The 19,851-nt window shown below is 46.8% G+C and overlaps 2 protein-coding genes across 5 annotated transcripts in view; one reads left to right on the top strand and one right to left on the bottom strand.

Moving 5' to 3' along the window:
• Positions 1-1,990: 1,990 nt before the first annotated feature.
• LOC100423510 (uncharacterized) lies at positions 1,991-19,152 on the bottom strand. Its single transcript, XM_077983337.1, has 7 exons — positions 19,135-19,152; positions 18,883-19,026; positions 18,493-18,687; positions 18,249-18,401; positions 17,969-18,205; positions 7,100-7,238; positions 1,991-3,840 (listed from the first exon to the last, which is right to left on the bottom strand). Exons 1-7 carry the CDS (start codon positions 19,150-19,152, stop codon positions 3,560-3,562), a joined length of 1,167 nt encoding a protein of 388 aa, XP_077839463.1. The 3' UTR covers positions 1,991-3,559.
• Positions 15,667-19,851, top strand: part of GRHL3 (grainyhead like transcription factor 3) — a 45,674-nt gene continuing 41,489 nt past the window's right edge. For 2 of the 4 annotated variants that reach the window (XM_077969622.1, XM_028838125.2), the window contains exon 1: positions 15,667-15,894. In XM_077969622.1, the coding sequence (XP_077825748.1) occupies positions 15,878-15,894 (17 nt within the window). In that variant the 5' untranslated portion in view covers positions 15,667-15,877. Of the gene's footprint in view, positions 16,074-18,264; positions 19,446-19,851 lie in introns of those variants that run through there. The other 2 variants (XM_077969634.1, XM_015131254.3) reach the window with 2 other exon arrangements.

Genomic DNA, 19,851 nt, shown 5'->3' with positions numbered 1-19,851 from the left:
CTCTTTTTCTTCTCATTTTACAGTTGAGAAAGTTGAGGCTCTCCGAGTGTAAGAGACTAGCCCACATGTTATAGCTGGGATTGAAGTTTGGCTCTGAGAGCCTGTGCGGTTAACTCGGATGTAATTGCTTTCCTATAGGCAAAGAAAACCATACAGGAGAATAATGGTGGTTCTCTTGGGATGGCGAATTATGAATACTTAATTTTTTCTTCATTATAATTATCTGCATTTTCACTGATTTTTTTTCCTCTCAATAAGCATTGGTTGTTTTTGTAATTAGGAGAAAAAAAGTTATTTCAAATAACATTGGCCTGTTGAACTCAGAAATCACAAAAATGAAAAGCTTGAAATATAAGAGAGTTTATCCTTGGCAAGTCCTCCACCTGCCAGAGGGTTGTTTCAGATGGAGGACAGAAAACCCTAATGTCTGGTCTTCAGAACTCCAATGGAGGACCCTCATCCCCAGCCAGCCCTCAAGCCAAATCCCAAAGGCCGAGTTTCCAACCGGCAGGTTCCTGTCTTCCCATCAGCCCTGAATTCCATAGCCCAGTCTTCGCTAGCAATTCAAAGCTGGGCACCCAGAGCTCAGTGGCCCCATTCATCATGTGGGAAGCCTTCCCACCACCTCATTTGAGAGTGAGTTAGGCAGGAAAGCCCAAAGCAGGTGGCAAAGATTATTTAAAAACAAAGATTTTTTTTTTTCTCCAAATTAGCTAGGGATCCCTAGAGTCACTACCCACCAGGAAATTAACCCCTTTTTGTACTCACAGGGCTGACTGGCTATTGTGATAGCTGTTCATTATGAAACTGTCCATCACAACTGCTGTTAGAGAACTACCTGCTGGGTTTCTACCACCTGAGGAAAGGAAGGCGTGGGGAGAAGGCCAAAATACCGTTGTGGGGGGTGTGGAGGTGTAAGGGAAGACACGGAGGAGGGATACAGGTGGTTGTAATCATAGTAAAAGCAGCAAAATGTTAATAAACTACAACGAATGTTTCCTGAGTACTTACACATGCTGGGGGGTTTATATGCATTATTTCATTTAATCTTCCCTTAAAACCCCATGAGGTAGGCACTGTTATTACACCAGTTTTGCAAGTGAGAGAGCAGTCAGGCTGAGTAAGGTTAAATAACTTGTTCAAGGTTATACAGCTGCTAAATGGAGCAGTTAGGATCATAAACTCAAGTCCTCCTCTTGCTAACCACCCACCTGGAGGCCTGGGGAGCCCCCAGAGAGCCTCTTCTCAGGGCGTGCTTCATATACACACTTTACACACATTTTCAATTTCAAGACTTGCTGTTTTCAAGTCTCTTGGCCAGAAAGATCTCACAAGGTTTTTGTTTTGTTTTGTTTTGTTTTCCCTAGATTTATGTGATGCCACTTTGGAGGTACTCAAGCTTGATGGCTTTGAGATCTGCCCGTCCTGGGTTTGTATCCTATTTCCAGCACTATACGCTGTTGTATTTCGGGCCTCAGTATTACCAATGTAAATTAGAGACTGAAAATTAAACATACATGTCCTTAATCACACAGTAACCATAAAGTTTGGAAACACACTTATTTTGCCTGTCTTTTAATGTAATCGAGTTATACCATTCACATTTGTTATGCATATTTTCCTCTTTTCAGATACAGAGTAGCTCATGAGATAGATCTGAACTCATGGGAGATATATATATTTTTTTTATATTATAAAATTAAATATGTGTATAAAGAACTTAGCATGCAGCCTGGCACATAATAGGTGCTTAATACATGAAAACTACTGTTGTTTGTTGCTTTTGGGCCTTAACTCAATCTCACAAATGTTTGTTGAGTGTCTGTGTGAAGGCCCTAGAGGCAAGCTCTTATGTAGTGGGGAAGGCAAACAAACATATACATAAATTATTCTCAAAGAAGGCAGTCTATGTTAAGCGAAGTGCTGCCAGTATAGACAAAGTGCACTGAGAGAATAAGGGACAAAGTAGTGAATTCTTGCCAGGGAGATCTGGGTGCTAAGATTTTTATTTTTAGATTAAATTGACAATATAGAGAAATGTAGATCTTCAGTGTACAATTCAATGAATTTTGGCAAATGTATTTACCCATGAAACTACCACTGGAATGAAGATCAAGAACATTGACATACCCTAAAAATCCCTTCTAATCAATCCTCCCTCCCCAAAGGCAACCACAGTTCTGTTTTTTCCCCACAATAGTTTTGCCTGTTCTTAACCTTCATACAAATGGAATCATTCAGAATGTCCCCTTCTTGTGTCTGGCTTCTTTCATTTAACATGGGTGATAAGGTTTGAGCTGAGCCTGAAAGCACCGCTAGGATTGAATAAGCAGCCATGGAGGCAGGGGAGAAAATATGAGGTATAGGGAATAGCTTGAGAAAGAAAAGGAGACAGATAAAAGTGAATTGGGGACTGGTGTGACTACAGAAAGGGGTACCCAATGGGGAAGAGAAAGAAGGATGGAAAGCTAGGTTGGAGCTTTGTTTTGCAGAGTTTTCAATGCCAGGACAAAGGCATGTAGACTTTATCCTGAAGGCAACAGGGAGCCAGCCAGGGAACAGAAGAGTGGACTGATGAGATCTGGGTTTTGAGAAGATGTGTATGTGGCCACAGCAGGTAGATACAATGAAGTTCAGGAAATCTGGAGGCCTGGAGACCAGTTATTTGATTGTTTATTAGTTCATCCATTCATTCACGATGTCTGCCAACTTTGTGATCAACAGTCTGCTCATTCATTCATTCACTCAAAAAGTATTTATCTGGTACTGAACTCTAGATTTTGGTTTCTGACCATTACATCTCTGGCTTTATCCATTGACTAGGAAACAAGTAAGTTTGCTAAACCGTTTCTGCTGGTTCTTCCTTTTTTTAAAAATTGAGATGGGATCTTACTGTGTTGCCCAAGCTGGTCTTGAATTCCTGGGCTCAAGCAATCCTCCTTCCTTGGTCTACCAAAGTGCTAGGATTACAGGCATGGGTCACTGCACCCAGCCTCTGCTGGTTGCATCAAATTCTCTCCCCACCCCAAAATTCTGGGAAATCCTTTTTTTTCTAGTAGTGGGCTCATCAAATCCTGCTAAGAAAATCTTCATTCCCATTGGGTATATCTTTTCTAAAAACTCAATTGGGCAGGTATCACCTTAGATTATTTTATATGTGAGATAATAAGTAAATAGCCCAGAGAAACAGGAAGAGTTTAAATAAATGAAGGCAAGGTCAACTCTATGCCTTCTTGGAGGGCTGGGGACAGTGTTTCCCAAAGTGTGTTCCACAGTGGATCACTGGTTCTGCAGGTTGTTATAGGATTCAGTGGGGATGGAGGAAATGAAATCATGGCCATCTCAGTTTGGGAAATACTGGGTTAAAAAACAAACAAAGTAGGTTTCCTGACTGCAGGACTTTTCAGAGGCTTGATGACTATGCCTTGTTCATTTCTAAGAAGAGGCGTGAATCTTTTCTGCCTGGAACATCTCAGGCATTCCTGTATTTCTCAGAATGCATTTGTGAGATTTGCTGACATGACTTGAGAGAAATCAAAGCAGTTCAGATCCAGGAGAGTTATGGAGCAAAATGTCCATAAGGCTGGGCCAGAGTAGGGAAGAGCCCGGAGCAGTGAAGAAGAGGGAGCTCCTTCCACAGGAAGGCACAGGAAAAGGAGAAGGAAGTGTGCTTGAGCCTTGCCTCGCAGTTGCATGGAAGCAGGAAGAGGAAAGAAACTTCCCAGCGGGAAAAGGAACTGGTGCAGGGCTGAACTGGGACCATGGAAAGCCATCTGTATTGCAGAATTCCTATGGAGGAAACTTTATCTTCAAAGTGGCTGCAGCTGGAGCCTATATTTGCTGGGCAGGAGAAAAAGGAGGAAAAAGTACATGGCTACTGGCCATGGGATGTGACAAGGACAGGGAAGCAGTGTGCTCCTTTGTGATCCCCACCCCTAGAACTGGCCTCTTTCCCACAGGCAGAGAAGTGAAGAGCGCTGAGTTCTGTCTTCTCATTGTATGGCACACTCACCTCCCGCATTGTGCTTTGGTTCCCCCAACCATCAAAGGATGAAAAGGTAGGCCTTCCAGAAAAAGAGTCTGAACCTTCCAAAGGCGGCAGGCAGATCTGTGCCTCTTCATAGCTGGCAGAGCTTCACCAATAGGCTTCAGACAGGTTTGCACACAAAGTCACCACGGTAGTTGAGGTGCTGAAGTAACACGGTATCTGGGAGCAAATACCAGCTCCACCACTTACCTTGAGCCAGTCACTTTACCTCTCTGGGCTTTTCATGTTTCAGGTTTTTTCACCTGAAACACTTGGGCACCAGGAGCTTAGTAAAAGGTACTTATGTTTGTTAGTAACATCACTAAACTCCTCTAAAGTCCATTGTCTCTGTAAAGGGAAATTTGTTACATTAAGATGGTTAAGAGACTTTGTACTATAAGGGGCAAAAACTGGTAGAACGAGTTGAAACTGATTGTGTTTTATTTTCTGTAAATCCCACCCGTGTCATCCCCCTCAGGGTTCAAGCAGGGCTTAAGAATAACTCGGTGGAGACTCTTGTGAGTAAGGGGGATGCTGAATGCCTCCTCCATTCCCAGCATTGGTCTCCTGCTGGGTGTGACTCAGACTGCGTAGTGGGCCAGGAAGCAGGGGGTGGGGGTGTCAGAGGTCACTAGGCCCCAAAAAAGAAAATGTTCTATTTCCAAGGTGGGGCCTGTTTTACAACAGATGGGGACATCCCCAGGCTCTAGGAACAACATCCCTCCCTCACCATAAACTAATCCATTCTGGTCAGGTGGAGGATGATTCTTGCCCAAGGCACCAAAAAGCAGAATCCCTCAGGTCTGATGTTTGGGGTCAGCTGGTTTTCTCAGGCCTGCTCCCTTTGTGATGCAGGCTTCGCTTTTTAGCCTTACACCTTCCCTGAGGCCTCCTTGGGGCTCCAGAAAGCTTTCTGCGGTCTTGCAAACAGTTCATTCACCCTATCTGCTAGAGAAGGTCCTGCCTAGAAACTGCAGGATGGGGTGACTTTTGAAGATGGTGTCAAGGCCCTGGGGTTTATGAAATGTTATCTTGGCTGATAAAGGCATCTGCTGTTATTTTTTCCTTTGTTTTCTTTTTTTGTCACCTTCAAAGTCACAGATCTCAGATAGTTAGAAAGGACCTGAGTGACCTTCAAACTCAAACCATTCATTTCGCAGTTGAAGAAACTGGCTCAGAGAAGGAAGATGACTTGCCTGAGGTCACACAGCCAGCAAGCAGCAGAGCTGGAACTCAAACCTTGATCTCTTGCCCCTCGGTCCTGTGCTGTCTCTCCTGCTGCATAATATTGATAATCGCTATGGAGCATTTACTGTGTGCCAGGCAATATATTAAGTGCTTTATATGCATTCAATCCTTAAAACCATCCTATGAAATAAATACTGCTACTAATCCCATTTATAGCTTTTTTTTTTTTTTTTTTTTTTTTTGAGACAGAGTGTTCTGCCACCCAGGCTGGAGTGCAGTGGCACGATCTCGGCTCACTGCAACCTCCATCCCCCGAGTTCAAGGGATTATCCTGCCTCAGCCTCCTGAGTAGCTGGGATTACAGGCATGTGCCACCATGCCTGGCTAAGTTTTGTATTTTTAGTAGAGAGAGGGTTTCACCATGTTGCCCAAGCTGGTCTCAAACTCCTGACCTCAGGTGATCCGCCCACCTCAGCCTCCCAAAGTGCTGGGATTACAAGCATGAGCCACCATGCCCAGCCTTAATCCCATTTATAGATGAGGAAACAGACTCAGAGAAACAAGTTATGAAGCTTAGGGTCACGGCTAACAAAACGCTGAGCCAGGTTTCAAACCAGATCAGTCTCAAAACCCGGAGCTTGTAATCACTAACACTAATCTAAGGCATAAGACTTCTCTTTGAGGGGCTTAACTTTCAACACCCCAAACCACCTCACAGGTTTCAGGGAACCCATAAGGACTGGAGAGAGAAAGAGGGTGAAACAAAAGGCTCCCAAACGGGTCCCATTCTGATGGGGCTATCCCAAGTTGTCACTTTAGTCCAAGAGCAGCCAAATGAAACACTGTGACCCTATGCTGGGTAATCAGTCAATTCAGAGGCCCCTGGTAGTTTTGAAATATGGCCAAACAGGCAAAGCCATAGGTTAGAGAGTCAAGCCACTGTCACCTGCCTATCAAGACTCATCTTCTTAGAGGTTTCTCCAGCGCCCATCAGTGGGTAATACTGAGGATGTCTGCACATGACCCAGGAGGTGCAAATGACTGAGCTCATTGTGAAAGGAGACAGGGCTGCAGGTGAAGTATGCATATTCATAGAGTATTGGCAAGGCATGAATCAGATTTCTAAGGAGACTGGGCAGAGAGCAGCAGTCATGCTCTCATCCTCTGAGGCAGGGGAACCTGATGACTAACCCCCATCATCAGGCACATTTGCCTTGGGCTGAGTGCCCCAGGTGGCAGAAGCAAAGAAAGAGACAAGGAACTGTTTCACTGGGGTGGCAAGAGATGCCCATCCCTAATGATAAAAGACAATGGCTGACGCTTATCAGGTTTTAACTATACACCAGAGTGGTACTGAATGTTTTGCATGTGTTACCTTATTTGCAAAGACCTCACAACAGTGAAATTATGCCTACTTTACAGATGAAGAAACTGAGGCTCAGAGAGCTCAAAGGACTTGCCCAAGGTCACACAAGTAGTAAAGGGTTGACAGCCAGGATACAGACTCACGTAGACTGGCTCTAAAATCCAAGCTCGATGTGCTCCACCTTCTGTGTGTGTGTGTGTGTGTGTGTCTGTGTGTGTGTGTGTGTGTGTGTGTGTGTGTGTGTGTGAGGGCAGGCAGTCGGCAGTAGAGACTTCTGCATCACCTGAAGGGTGAAATTAGAGAAGTCTGATGGACTCCTCCAACACAAGAGATTTTATGAAACTTGACAACAAAACAATGTTTCCAAACATCTAGTTGCAAGCCAAGGAAAAGTTTTCAAGTAGAAGGGTTTCATCAAGGTTCCCCCACTGGGCTTGTGTACAGGAATATACCTTATTCATTTATCTCCCCAGACTGTGGCATAGCTGCTTGAACTGAGGGCGTCCTCACCAAGTTACCTGAATGACTGCTGAAGCAACATAATGTAGCAGTTCGGCTTTGGAGCCAAACAGCCTGGGTTGAGATCCCAGCTTGGGTCCTCTGGCGCTGCAGGACCTGATCAAGTTTCATAGCTTCTTTAAGTCTCAGCTTCTGCATCTATAAAATAGAAGTGGGCACTCGTAAGGACTGAGTGAAACAGGACAGGTAAAGTATACAGACCCAGGCAGAGAGTTAAGTGCTCAAAAGATGAGAGCTGCTATTATAATTGGTGATGATTAAATAACTCTCCATACTCATTGAATGGATAAATGAATAACGCATGCGCCTAGCAATGTGACAGCGTGTCCCGAGCACTGGCTGAAAGGGTGAGCAGGGGCAAGTGAGGGGTGGGGAGATTGATGGTGACTTCTGAGCAGTTACCGTCCTGAGGGAAGAGCCAGAGGGGCCTGATCTTGACGTAAGATATGGTTCTTAGGCCCCTGCAGGCCACAGTTTCTAAGTCCTTCCTCTTCTCCACTGCTGGACCATAGGGCCCCAAACTGATGGCCTTGAAAAATTCCCTAGCAGGCCAGCGGTGGATTCAGAAAACCCCTCACCTGAATGTTCAAGGCCCAAGGTTGAGCACTTAACCTCTGACCACATGGCCTCTGCCTTCCTAGCGGGGGATACAGGGCCCAGAAAGGCCTCAGCAAAACTCTCCCTCTCCCTACCCTCTCCAGTGATATCAGATCTAAACAAACACCAATGGCAGCCTTTGAAGGAACACTCCTAAGAAACAGGATGGGTTAGGACCTTATGGATTAGTTGTGCCTATCTGAACCTCTCTAAGCAGAGCAGGTCCCGCCCTGCCCTGCCCCACCTCACCCCACCCCACCCTAACCTAGGAAGGCAGCACTGACCCTAGCCACCTACTCACTCCATTCAGCACTGGGGCACCAAGACCCTCTGTCCAAGCCAGACCTTGGCCAATTTTCCTCTGTAGCATTTCAAGGAAATCCTCATCTTAACCCTCCAGGCCCCAGTTTGACCCCTGCAGAGAGGAGGAAATACATTTTCAGTGTTGGTTGCTGTGGGGGTAGTGGGGAGAAATACGTTGTTCTCCACGATGCTGTCTTTTATTTGGAAGTGGGCAGTGTCTTGTTTAATGGCCTCTTTTAAGACAGACCCAGCATAGTGGTTGGGTTGCTGGGGCCTGAGGCACAGGTGAGGGCTCACCTGCGGCCAAGGCAGCTGGGTTCTGTTCTTTCCAACAGGCCCTTTCCTTCCAGGACTGAGGCTGCATTCTCCCCGGCTCCCCTCTCCCTGGCTGCCTCCTGGTCTGGCTAGTTCCTGGCAACAGAGGAAGAATCTCAAGACAGCACTCTGGCTGCTGCTTCTTTCTCTGCCTGAGCAGAGGATAAGCCTTCTCTGATTTGTTACTTTTAAATAAAGTTTCTTTTTCCTATTAACAGAAGAAATAATGTCCACAGAAACAAAAATAAAGCAAAAAATCACCACTGACCCCAATATCCATAATGCTCCCTGGGGTGAATTATTGTTTTCTCTATTCATATAAATGGATGTTTAAAAGAGGAATGGACTAATTTACTAAAAGTAGAGTAAACGGAAGACTTAAAAGTAGGGAATCAGACCCAGATTCAAGACTTAGCTCAGAAACTCCCTGAAAATAACCTTAGTAAGTTTCACTCCTGGGCCTCATTTTCCAAATAAAGATAATAGTACTTACATCATAAGGTGGTTGTGAGAATAATATGAGGTCAAACACTAAGCCCAGTGCCTGGAACATCGTAAGGACACATAATTGCTAACAACTGTACTGAAAGCACAGTAAATAACTTCCATGGTACTCAGGAAGCCTCCGTAGCATCCTTTTAAACTGTAGCGGGGCATGCAGCTACATTCAGGTATCTTAATTTACTTCACTGAATCTCCTCTGAAGGGTATTTTTATTAATTCTAATTTTTCAGGATTATAAACAATGCTCTGACGCATATCCTTGTAGGTAACTCTTTGCACACAAAGATTATTTGCTCAGACAAAATTCCTATGAGTGAAATTGCTAGATCAAAGGATGAGCTAAACTTGAAAGCCAAAGCTTGGACGGGCTCACTCTCCTTCCAGCAAGGAGCACGCTTGTTTTCCCTTGCCAATACTGTGATTAGCATTTTCTTTCATCTTTATCAACTGGATAAATGAAAAAAAAAAAAAAAACTGCTTGTTTGCTTTCAGAGACTTTTATTTTTAGGAAGAGCTTTCAGGGTGACTTTAGACTCCATGATTCCTCATGTCCAAGAAAGCTCCAGGAAGGAATGTAGGTGGTGTTATTGGAAGAACTGTGATAACAATCTAAAGTACAGAATATAAAAGGGCCTGAGAGCTGCCCTTTTCATGTCCTGCTGCTCTGCAGGCACAACTTCCAGGTCCATCCATGCCTTCAAAGAAGGGCCATATTCTCATGGCCTGGTGCGGTGGCTCATGACTGTAATTCCAGCACTTTGTGAGGCCGAGGCGGGCGGATCACCTGAGGTTGGAAGTTTGAGACCAGCCTGACCAACATGGAGAAATCCCATCTCTACAAAAAATACAAAATTACTGGGCGTGGCGGCACATGCCTGTAATCCCAGCTACTAGGGAGACTCAGGCAGGAGAATTGCTTGAACCTGGGAGGCGGAGGTTGTGGTGAGCCAAGATCACATCATTGTACTCCAGCCTGGACAACGAGAACGAAACTGCGTCTCCAAAAAAAAAAAAAAAAAAAAAAAAGGGTCATATTCTCTATGTAGGGTGTGTGACCTATCCCTCTGCTTAAGAACATTATAATGAAGCTTTTACTTTAAATGTTGAACGTTCAAATGAAATGCTACAGAATATTTTAATGAGCTTTGAGTGAGTGCCCAGGACAGCACTTCTGTGATCCCTTAGGACCCATAATTATATCTAGGGTGATGCTTTGTCCGAAAAGTCAAGGGTCAATCCAAAGTTCTACATGTAACCAGGGGCACTCTCTCTGAACCTGTCTAACAAATGGGGCCAACCATGCACTCTTGTCCCCTCCTCGGGGGGCAGCTGTATGGATCAGAGGAGACGAAGCACAGGAAAACACTTTGAAAAGAGCTCTGCATCTAGCAGAGACTGTTTCTAAGGGAGGTTGAGGGCTGAATGCTGTGAAGTTAGCTGTGCACTGGGGCTGGAAATGGCAAGTGGCTGAGAGGCCTTTTTTCTAAGCTGGTTGCTCCCTATAACACTAGCTATCTTTTATTGGGTACCTATTTGCCATAGATTTTATGTCAATATCTCATTTAATTTAATCCCCAGGCTGACTCCACTGAAGTATGATGGGAAATTACTTACAGACATGAAGTCATGGGTGCAAAGAGAAGGCACTGGTGCATGATAATAAGAGGGAGCAGAGGAATTCAAACTTTGGAGGTCTTCCCTTGGGTAGTGGTGGGGGGTGGGGTAGAAGGCAATACTTAATTTGCCAAAAATGTCAGTAATGTGTGAGATTATATTCATTCATCCGTTTTTCATTTATTCAACAAACATTTATTGAACACCTATTATGTTGAGACACAGGACAAGTGCTATGTGAGATTTATTTTTCCTTGTATGGTTTCTGCCCTCCAGAAGCTTACAAATCCTATCTGCCTTGCAGATACTATCAACCAACCTATCTGCTTTTCTTCCCTCCCTCCCTCCAGTCTCCCTTCTATTTATCTATCCTAGACCTTGTTCCAGAAAGGGAGTAGGAAGCTTGAAAGGACTATTTCCACAACTTTGGGATCAGGCCAACTTTGGTTTGATTTCATCTGTCACTAAGGGGAGAGCCAGGTGACCTTAGATATTATATCACCGCTTTGGGACTGTTAACGTCTTCTGTAAAACAGGGATACTTATGGCGGCTACTTCGAGGCCTCTTGAATTACATGATATACATGTCAAGCACTAGAATAGTGCTTGACATATATATCTGTGGACACTGTTATCTAATCCTCACAGCAATCATTTCACTGAGGACAAAATGAGGTAGAAGGAAGCGAAGTTGCTTGTCCAAGGCCTCAGGCAGTCACCCTCAGAGCTGATGTTCTTTAGTAACTTGGCCAACCATGTGACCCCATTTTACAGGTAGGAATGGGATAGAGCATCTACAGCTAGCATTACAACGTTAAGTGCTCAATAAATGATAGTAATTTTAATTGGAAAATCAAAATGAGATCAGATAGCTAAGCTCACTGCTGAGAGCCTGCAAGCCAGACAGCCCCCCGTCTCCATTCCTGTGCCTCCTGGGGATCTCTGGGCAAGGACTCAGTCTTCACTCTCTTCATCCCTGCCCTTGCCCCAGGAAGGATGGGGACACAATGGTCATTTGTCAATGGGAAATTATTTTGGTTTAATGACATTTAAACTGGGGCTTTGTATAGAATTTCTAATTACAAAAGCAATGCAAGTTCAACGTAGCCCATTTGGGGGAAGACAGGGAAAATACTGAAATCCTAGTATTTCAGTGCCCACAGAGAAGCACTGTTGACATATGGGTATATGTTCTTTCAATACTTGAATATAGGTCAACAGATCTGCATTAAGAGTTCTGGATAATTAGAAAGCATTCAAGTGTTAGAAAAGGACGGCTGTCAGCAGGGTCCTCGTGTTCGGCAGCGCGTGTCCCGTCTGGTAAACGGTGCCGTCATTGTTCAGTACACCACTTTCACAGACACACAGAGGAGCCCTGCCTCTCAGGACTCCCTTACAGTGGCCCTAACTTTTACTGCTCCCCAGCGTGCCACGGAGAAGTGTCATACTCTTTGGGAACAGCGGCTTCTGGACAGGCATGATCGTGGAAATGAGGGGAGGGATGAAGGACTGTGCAATCCTCCAAGAGGGCAGATCATAACGTCTGGAGAAAGAACATCAGTAATCTAGAAAAGCAAATCAAGATGATTTTGATAGGGAACTCCACCCTCATAGTGATTCACTAATCTGGTCTTACAGAGAGGGAAATTGATGCTCTGAGAGGAGACAATTTACTCAGTCACACAGTAAGTGGCCAGAGGCCAGGCAGAACTTGAGCCCAGGGCACTCCCTAACTTAGTCCAGTCCTGCAAGAATGGAATCAGAAAGATGTGGGTTCAAATCTCAATTCTTTAACTTACTAGCTTTTGTTGTTGTTGTTGTTTTCTTTTAAAGAAGCTCACTGTTTGCCCAGGCTGAGTGCGGTGGCGCAATTTTGGTTCACTGCAACCCCCGTCTCTCAGGTTCAAGCAATCCTCCTGCCTCAGCCTCCCAAGTAGCTGGGGTTACAGGTATATACCACCATGCCCGGCTAATTTGTTTTCTTAGTAGAGACAGGATTTCACCATGTTGGCCGGGCTGGTCTCAAACTCCTGATCTCAAATGATCTGCCTGCCTCCTAAAGTGCTGGGATTACTGGCATGAGCCACCGCACCCAGCTAACTTTTGACTTCCAACAAATCATTTAACCTCTGAGTCTCAGTTTCTTCACTTGTGAAATAAGGTTAATACCGTCCTCATTAGATTTAAATGAGAATTAAATAAGAAAAAGAAAAAGGCTTTTCTAACAAGTATTGAGTGCTAGATGCCAGGTACAGATAATGTGCTTCACACGCATTATCTCATTTACTCCTCACAATAACCCCATAAAGGGGGAATAGTTTTTATATACACTTTACAGGTGAGGAAACTGAGGCTCAAAGCGCTATAGCCACTTGCCTAACATCATGTAGCTAGTAGGTGGTTGGGCTGAGATTTGAAAGGAGGCCTGTGAGTCTCAGAACAATACTATCTTATCACATAGGTAAGTCTTAGCACAGTGCTTGCAAAATACAAACGCTAACTAAACAGCAGCCCTCATTATTTACTGTCGTTATTGTGGATATAATTATTATGTTACATGTAATTGGCTGGTCTCTGTTTATGTTTTTTTAAACTTTTTTTTTGTTGTTTTGTTTTTGGAATAGCTGTTCTGTTTTAAAGCTCCTCTGCAGAGGAACCAAGAGCTGTGCTGATCCATGAAGGGGAAGTAGGTGCCAGCCTCATTTAGCCCCACGGGAGCAGGAAGGGGGCAGCAGCAAAGCATGGGGGGCATCTCTTTAAAGGCCTGGCATTTCTGGGTTGTTGGGATGAAGGCCTGGAACAGCACTTGTACCTCCTGCCCAGGAGGTGTAACTCCTACTGAGGGGTCTGGTGACCTTACAAACTGGCTCATGGCATCCCTGCCTACCTAGCCCAGACCACCGGTCCTTCTATCCCATCCAGGATACTTCTGTGGCCTTCCTGTGTGTGGAGACATAGAAGCCCTCTGCCTTGTGATTTGGGTCTCTGCTGATCTCTGAAGATGGGCACAGGTGATGAAAGAGGCAAGACCTAGAGGCAGAGGGAGAGGACCCATTTTTAAAAGCCTAGCGAGCACAGACACGCCACCTGGAATCCCAGCCTCCCCTAAGCCCAGCCAGCATGAGTCACCCACAGCCCTTCACCTGTGGGTTGCAACACGGCTGACAGAAACTCCACAGCCTTCCAAGAGGTGGGCAGACAGGTACATACAGAGGAGTGTGCCATCCTTTGGACTGCAATAAGTTTTGCAGTTACAGTTGGCACCCAATAGCCCTTCGGCCACCAATAACCTCTGTGAAGCGGTTGGGTACCCAGGCTCCGCTCTTGGATTAAATCCCAGCTCTAGCTCTACCACTGCCTAGCTCTGCAGCTTGAGTAGTTTACTTCAGTATTCTGTACTGCAGTTTCCTCATCTATAAAATGGAGATATCAAAAGTGTCTTTCTCCCAGGGTTGCTGTAAGGATTAGGTGAGACAATGCATGCAAAGGCTTGGCACAATGCCCAGCCTGGTGCCTGTGGTATATGAAGCACCTACTAGGTGCTAGACACGGGAGATTCCATAGTGAGCAAAACAAAGTCTTTGCTCTTATGGAGTTTACATTCCAGAGGAAGGGAAGAAAGACAATAAACAATTAGAAAAATATCATAGGTCATATTACATTATATCATAAGTCAAAAGGGCTCTGCAGAGAACAAACAGTAGTGTGATCCAGAGTGACTGAATGTCTACTTTATTAACAAGGGTGACTGAAGAGAGCTGTTCTGAGGAGGTGGCTTTATTAGCAATTATTTACTATTATTTATTAGGGTCCCCTGGGCTTCCCCCAACACAGCCTCCAGGGAGAAACCAACCTCCGAGAGTTCTCAAACCCAGTACCCCCTCTCCACAGCCCTGACCCCACCCCAAGAGGGCTCCTTTGAATTCCCACTTTACCCTGAAAAACCTCCATAAATTGGCAGGAGTAGCTGAAACCTCATTTGCCGTTCCCAGAGAAGAGAAAGAGAGGAGTGGGCCAAGTTGAGGTTCCCAGGAAGATAGAGCAAAGAGATAATTTGCCAAAAGGGGAAGGGTGGGGGAGGGGAGAATTGAAAGAGAGAGGGAAACAAAGATGCCAAGATCTCTGGCTTAGATTTAATTTCAAACTAATCCTGGAAGAAGCTCTTTAAAAAGCTCTAACATTCTCCTGTTTGTGTTTGTGGATATTCTGGGGTTTACCAAGCTTGTTCTTCATAGAAGACAGCTCACAGCAATTACTCCACAATTACTTCATCTATCAGGCATTGAATTTCTCCCAAGTTCCCCATACAGAACGAAGCACTTGGCACCTGTGAAATGACCAGCTGGCTGAGGCTTCGGAGGTGCCTTCAACTTTTCTATCCCTTCTGTGCTAAGCAGAGGTATGTGGCTTGCCCACACCCCCTTCACACCCAATAAAAGCCTGGTCTCCTTTACTCCCCCACCCCCTGCCACCAACACACATCCCCCCCAGATAAACTCTTGTTTAACTCTTGTAAACTCCTCTAGAACAGTAACCCTGTTTTTCTGGCCTCAGTTTCTCCAGAACCCAGAGTAGGGTCTGGCACACAACAGGTGCTCAATGGATGTCTGCTGAATTGAGGCCACTGACTTCAGCCCAAGGGGCAGCCAGACTTGGAGTGAGATGACCGCAGATTGGATCTGGGCTGGGACCTCGCTAGCTGTGCCCTTGGGCAAGGTGCTTTGCCTCTCTGGCCTCCGTTTCCTCCTTCATCTGTAAAATGTGTGTTGAAGAGGAAGGGGGAAGCGATAATAAATCTATCACAGTGGGTTACTCTAAGAACCAAAAGAAGTCACTTGAGTAACTGTAAAAGATTATTCGTAAGTATTATCTTAAAGGGGAAACCGAAAAAAAGGGAACTTATACAAAGATCTACCTGGGAAAAGTTGCTCTCTCCTTTGAGAATTCCCCAGTGGTACAGAAGGAGGGGGCAAAGAAATGTGCGGGTGGGGATGTTTCTGGGTATCTGGGACCACTAGAAACAGGAATCAAGTTTTCCTTTAAGCCAGGTTATCTGTTTGTCCCTGTACTTTTCCTCTAGTTATCTTGCTTCTTTCCAACATTTTTTTCTCCATCCCTCCTCCCTCATCTCCACCCCCCACCCCCTCACCAAGGAAGGAATTGGCCAGCTCCACCCAGCCAGTCCCCCATAGCTCCGCCCTCCTCGGCCGGCTAAGAGTTAACAGCTGCACCTGTTGAGGTATACCTCCAGTCGCGGGCACCTGTACCTGTAGCCAATCAGCGCCAGCGCTGCTGGGAACCTACCTGTCAGCAAAATCTCGACACCCAAACCTCAACATAAATCAAACACTTCCCTGGGCAGAGAATGTCTGTGTCAGGCAAGAATTAGAGACAAGCGGTCAGCAGAACCTCAGTGCTGATCGTCGGAGCCTGGGAGCAGGAAGATGTCGAATGAACTTGAGTGAGTAAACATCGGTGGATACCTGCCGCTCTCGGGGCGTGGAGGCTGGATGGGGTTTCCTGGAGGGGGAAGAGCGGGGAGGCCGGCACCGGGATTCACAGAGCAATTTGTAAGGGTAAATGAATGGGCTGACGATCTTACTTTGGCGTGTCAAGGCAAGCCCCAGTCTCAAGCTAGAGGTGAGTGTTTCCCTGGGAAAATAGTTTTTCTCATTCTCTTTGCTGAGCAGTTTCGAGCCAGGCAGGGAAACACAAGACTGAAACTGTGAAGGTTTCTGGCACCACTTTTTGATCCTCTGAAGGGGCCTTGGAAATCAGACAATCCCAGTCCCATCGAGGCTTTCTATCTTCTTGCCAAAAGGAACTTCTTTGAGGTAGTTCTAAGAGCTGTCTTAGGCAGAGTTGAGTTTCTCTAAAGGGACTTGTTTAGTGGGCTGGAACAGTCCCAAGTGGGAAGGTTACAGTGTGGTGGTTAAGCATGTGTACTCTCTGTAGTGGGCTTGACCTAAGTTCAAATCCAGGCTCTGTCCCTGGGTGATCTCAGTTTTTCTGGGCTTCATTTTCCTCATCTGGAAAACAGGTACAAGAATGCCTTGTAGAATTCTTGAAAGAGTTAAGTGTGATAAATGCTGTAAAATGCTTAGCGTAAAGCTATGGTCTAAAGATGCGTTCAGTAAAATGTGGTTCATCTTATTCAGAGGCAGTTCTAAGGCTGGGGAAGCTGAGAAGGGATTTTTGGTAGGTCACCTCTGTGGGCTGGCAGGATGCATGTGCTTTCCTGCCCACATCTGAGATTGAAGATCCTGACTGACTTATGCTCATCTTCACCATGGTGTCCTTCTTAGGGTCCAGACCTTAGAGAAGGTAGGATGAGGCTGGGATCTGGACTGCTTTAGATTGGGTTCAGGTTGCTGGCAGGAGAAGCCAGAACCCTTTAAACATAGGCTCTCCTTTTCCTGCCACCCTCAGAGGTGAGTGGGCAGAGGCAAGGATTGTACCATCTTTTTCCTAACTGCTCCTCAACAGACTGTTTTAAGAACTTGAAGATCTGTGGGCAGAGCAGTGCCAGGTTCTGATTGCAGACAGGATTCTATGTTCTAGCTAGCCCTTCAGCTCTTCATGTTCACAGCACAATCACTTGGTTTAACAGGCACATTTCTTTCGAATGAATTTCCCGGGGTTGACAATGTATTGACAATTGGACCACAATGAGAATAAGAGCAGGAGCATTGGTGCTGACACCTGGGTTCAAGTCCCAGCTCCAGCACTTACAGCTGTGTGATGTTGAGCAAGTCACTTATTCCTCACCTGTAAATTGTGGCCAACAGTAGTGTCCACCTCATGGGGTTGTTAGGGGATTTGACAACTTTAGAATAGTGATTGCTTTTAAGGCTGGTGGAGAACATGCTAGTAACACCATTGTTCCTTCATGTAGAAATAACCAATCAATGAGCATTCCCGAACCTCTTGTTATTTTTCCATACTTTGAACACACAAAAAAATCTTTGAGATGTGTCTCCATCCCACTTAAATTTGCTGGCTAAAACTGCGGAGGCTACAGAATCTATTCATTGCTGTACGTTAGGGGGTATGTGTTCCGAAGCTGGGTTACTTGAACAGAAAGGTTTCCTGCTTTTCTCCTCCCTAATGGTTTGGATTTGAAGTCAGATCCGCTGACAGTTAAGGCTTCTCAGTTTGGGGTGGGGTGAGGGAAAGCCAGTTGCCTGCTGAGTAATTGCAGGCGGACTCCAAGCCACCATTTGAGATTACAATGGCAGAGCCTGGGGGCTCGGCTGCCCCTACTGATAAGGGGAGGACACCCCGTGCTTGACTTGCAAGTTCTGAGCTGCTGTTGCTGCTGCGGCCTCGGCATTCTCCTAAAAAGTGCCAAGACGACTGGCCATAGCTTACAGCTTGGGCCCTCACGGAATGGCCAACTCTGGCCAGGCCTTGATATAGTGGAAAAAGTGAGACTTGCCTGTCACTCTAAATTCTGCCACTTACCAACAGCAGGATCCTGGTGAATTTGTTTGTCCTCCCTGACTCTCAGTCTGCTCATTGTCTGTAACACCTACCTGGCAGGAACAACTGTGAGCTCCCCAGTGTGGACCGGGAGCGCCATCCGCGCCCGCCCGGTGGGCAGGCCCCGGGTGTAAGGCGGCACTTCGAAGGCTGGCCCCTGAGAAGCATGGAGGCCCCGGCGGTGTAGTTAGAAACCAGCTGGCGGTGGTTGGCGGGTGCTGAGCGCCGGGCCTTTCATGTGGTCGCAGCGCTCTGGGTGCCTGGAGCCCGCAGCCCTGGGCAGCCCCGGGCTACGGCAGGGCGCAAAGGATCCTGGGCTGCGGCCGACGGCGCCGGAAGTCGCTGCCGACCGCCCGGGTATCGCGGGAAAACAGCTAGAGCCCGCGAGGTGGCTGCCGTCGGGCTTTCCTGAAGGTGCGTCGGGGCCCCGGGGAATTGGAGCCGCTGGCGACCTCGCTGGTGACCTCCTGTTCCCCGCCGGAGCGCCTGCCATCCCCCGGCCCTCCAGGCAGGCCCCGTTGACAGCCCAGTAGAGTTTCGCCGCAAAGGGGCTTGGCACACAGTAGGTCTAAGGCACCGAGGCCGGAACGTCCCCCGCAGCCTCGCTTCGTGCTCTCTGGGCCCCACCGCCGCCGCCTGGAGTCTCCCCCCAGCCTAGCAGAGGCGCGACTCGGTTGGGGGATGGGGCCGAGAAGCGTCGCAGTCCTGACCGCGGCTGCCGCCGCCGGTCTATCTGATCTCCAGGAGCGCCGGCTCCAGACTGCCTGGAGCGCTGAAAGAGTTAACCAGGAACGCCTCCCCGCTGTGGTTTTGTGGTCGAAACCATGATTGCCAGGAGCAAATTTTTGTCGTGCACGAGGTGTGTTATTAAAAGTCGGAGCTACGCTGCTGCTGAATGAAAAGTTAAAAGCCCTCTTTGAGTTCGGGCTATAAAACTGGCGGACTGGGCCGAGAGGCTTGAGCCAACCCTAACGGCGGCGGCCCGGGCTGCGCGGGGGTCCTGCGGCTCCACCAGCTGCTGGGAGCGGACAGGCGCCCGGACCCAGGCCAGGGGCAGGCCGTGCAGTCCCAGCAGTGAGTGGCCGCAGCCAGGCGGTCGGCAGAGCTCCCACTGAACCACCGGAGGAGTGAAGAGGGGCAACAGGGCTGAAACCCAAATGGGATCATCCAGCTTTCTCTTATGTTAGAACAAAAATGACAGCCAACATTTATGGAGCGCTGACTCCGCATCTGACATTGTGTCGAGTCCTTGATAAATACACGCTCTTCTTTAACCCTCCCAACGAACTAATGAGGGATGGGAGTGTAAATGCAGTTTTGCCGAAGAGGGGACCCAGACTTGGTTCAGGTTTGCCCAAGGTTTCACGGAAGCACTGGGATTATAACCGCGTCTTAGCCGAGCAGCCATAAGCCACCCTGCTTCCTCTGTGCTTAGACTCTGAAAAGAAGGCAGAGAAATACGCCAAACTGTTAAGAGTGGTTATTTCTGAGCAGAAGAATGTGGATGAATTCCATTCTTCGTATTTTTCTGTAGGTTCCACATTTTATGTATTTGTTGTATTTTACAAACCTATGTTACCTTTGGAATTGTTAGGGGGAAGAGGGAGTCATTATTTTGAAAGAGAACACCTAGAACAGTGTTCTCAAACTGTGGCCCGTGGGCCATCATCATCATCATCACCACCACCTGGGAACTAGTTAAAAATACAAATTCTCAGCCCCACCCTAGACCTACTGAATCAGAAACTGGGGGTACGGCTCAGCGTTATGTGTTTTCACAGGCCCTCCAGGTGATTCTGATGCGTGTCCAAGTTGTAAAACTGTTGGCCTGGGAGACCAGGCAGAGGACTGGGAAGCAGGAGGTTCCCAAATCCACTACTGACCTGCAGTGTTGTTGCTGAGTCAGCAGGCTGAGAGCTTAGTTCTAAGATCACAC

The sequence above is a fragment of the Macaca mulatta genome, chromosome 1 (genome assembly GCF_049350105.2).
Source record: "Macaca mulatta isolate MMU2019108-1 chromosome 1, T2T-MMU8v2.0, whole genome shotgun sequence".
NCBI lineage: Eukaryota > Metazoa > Chordata > Mammalia > Primates > Cercopithecidae > Macaca > Macaca mulatta.
Note: the sequence above shows the minus strand (reverse complement) of the source record. Positions and strands in the feature narration are given on the sequence as shown.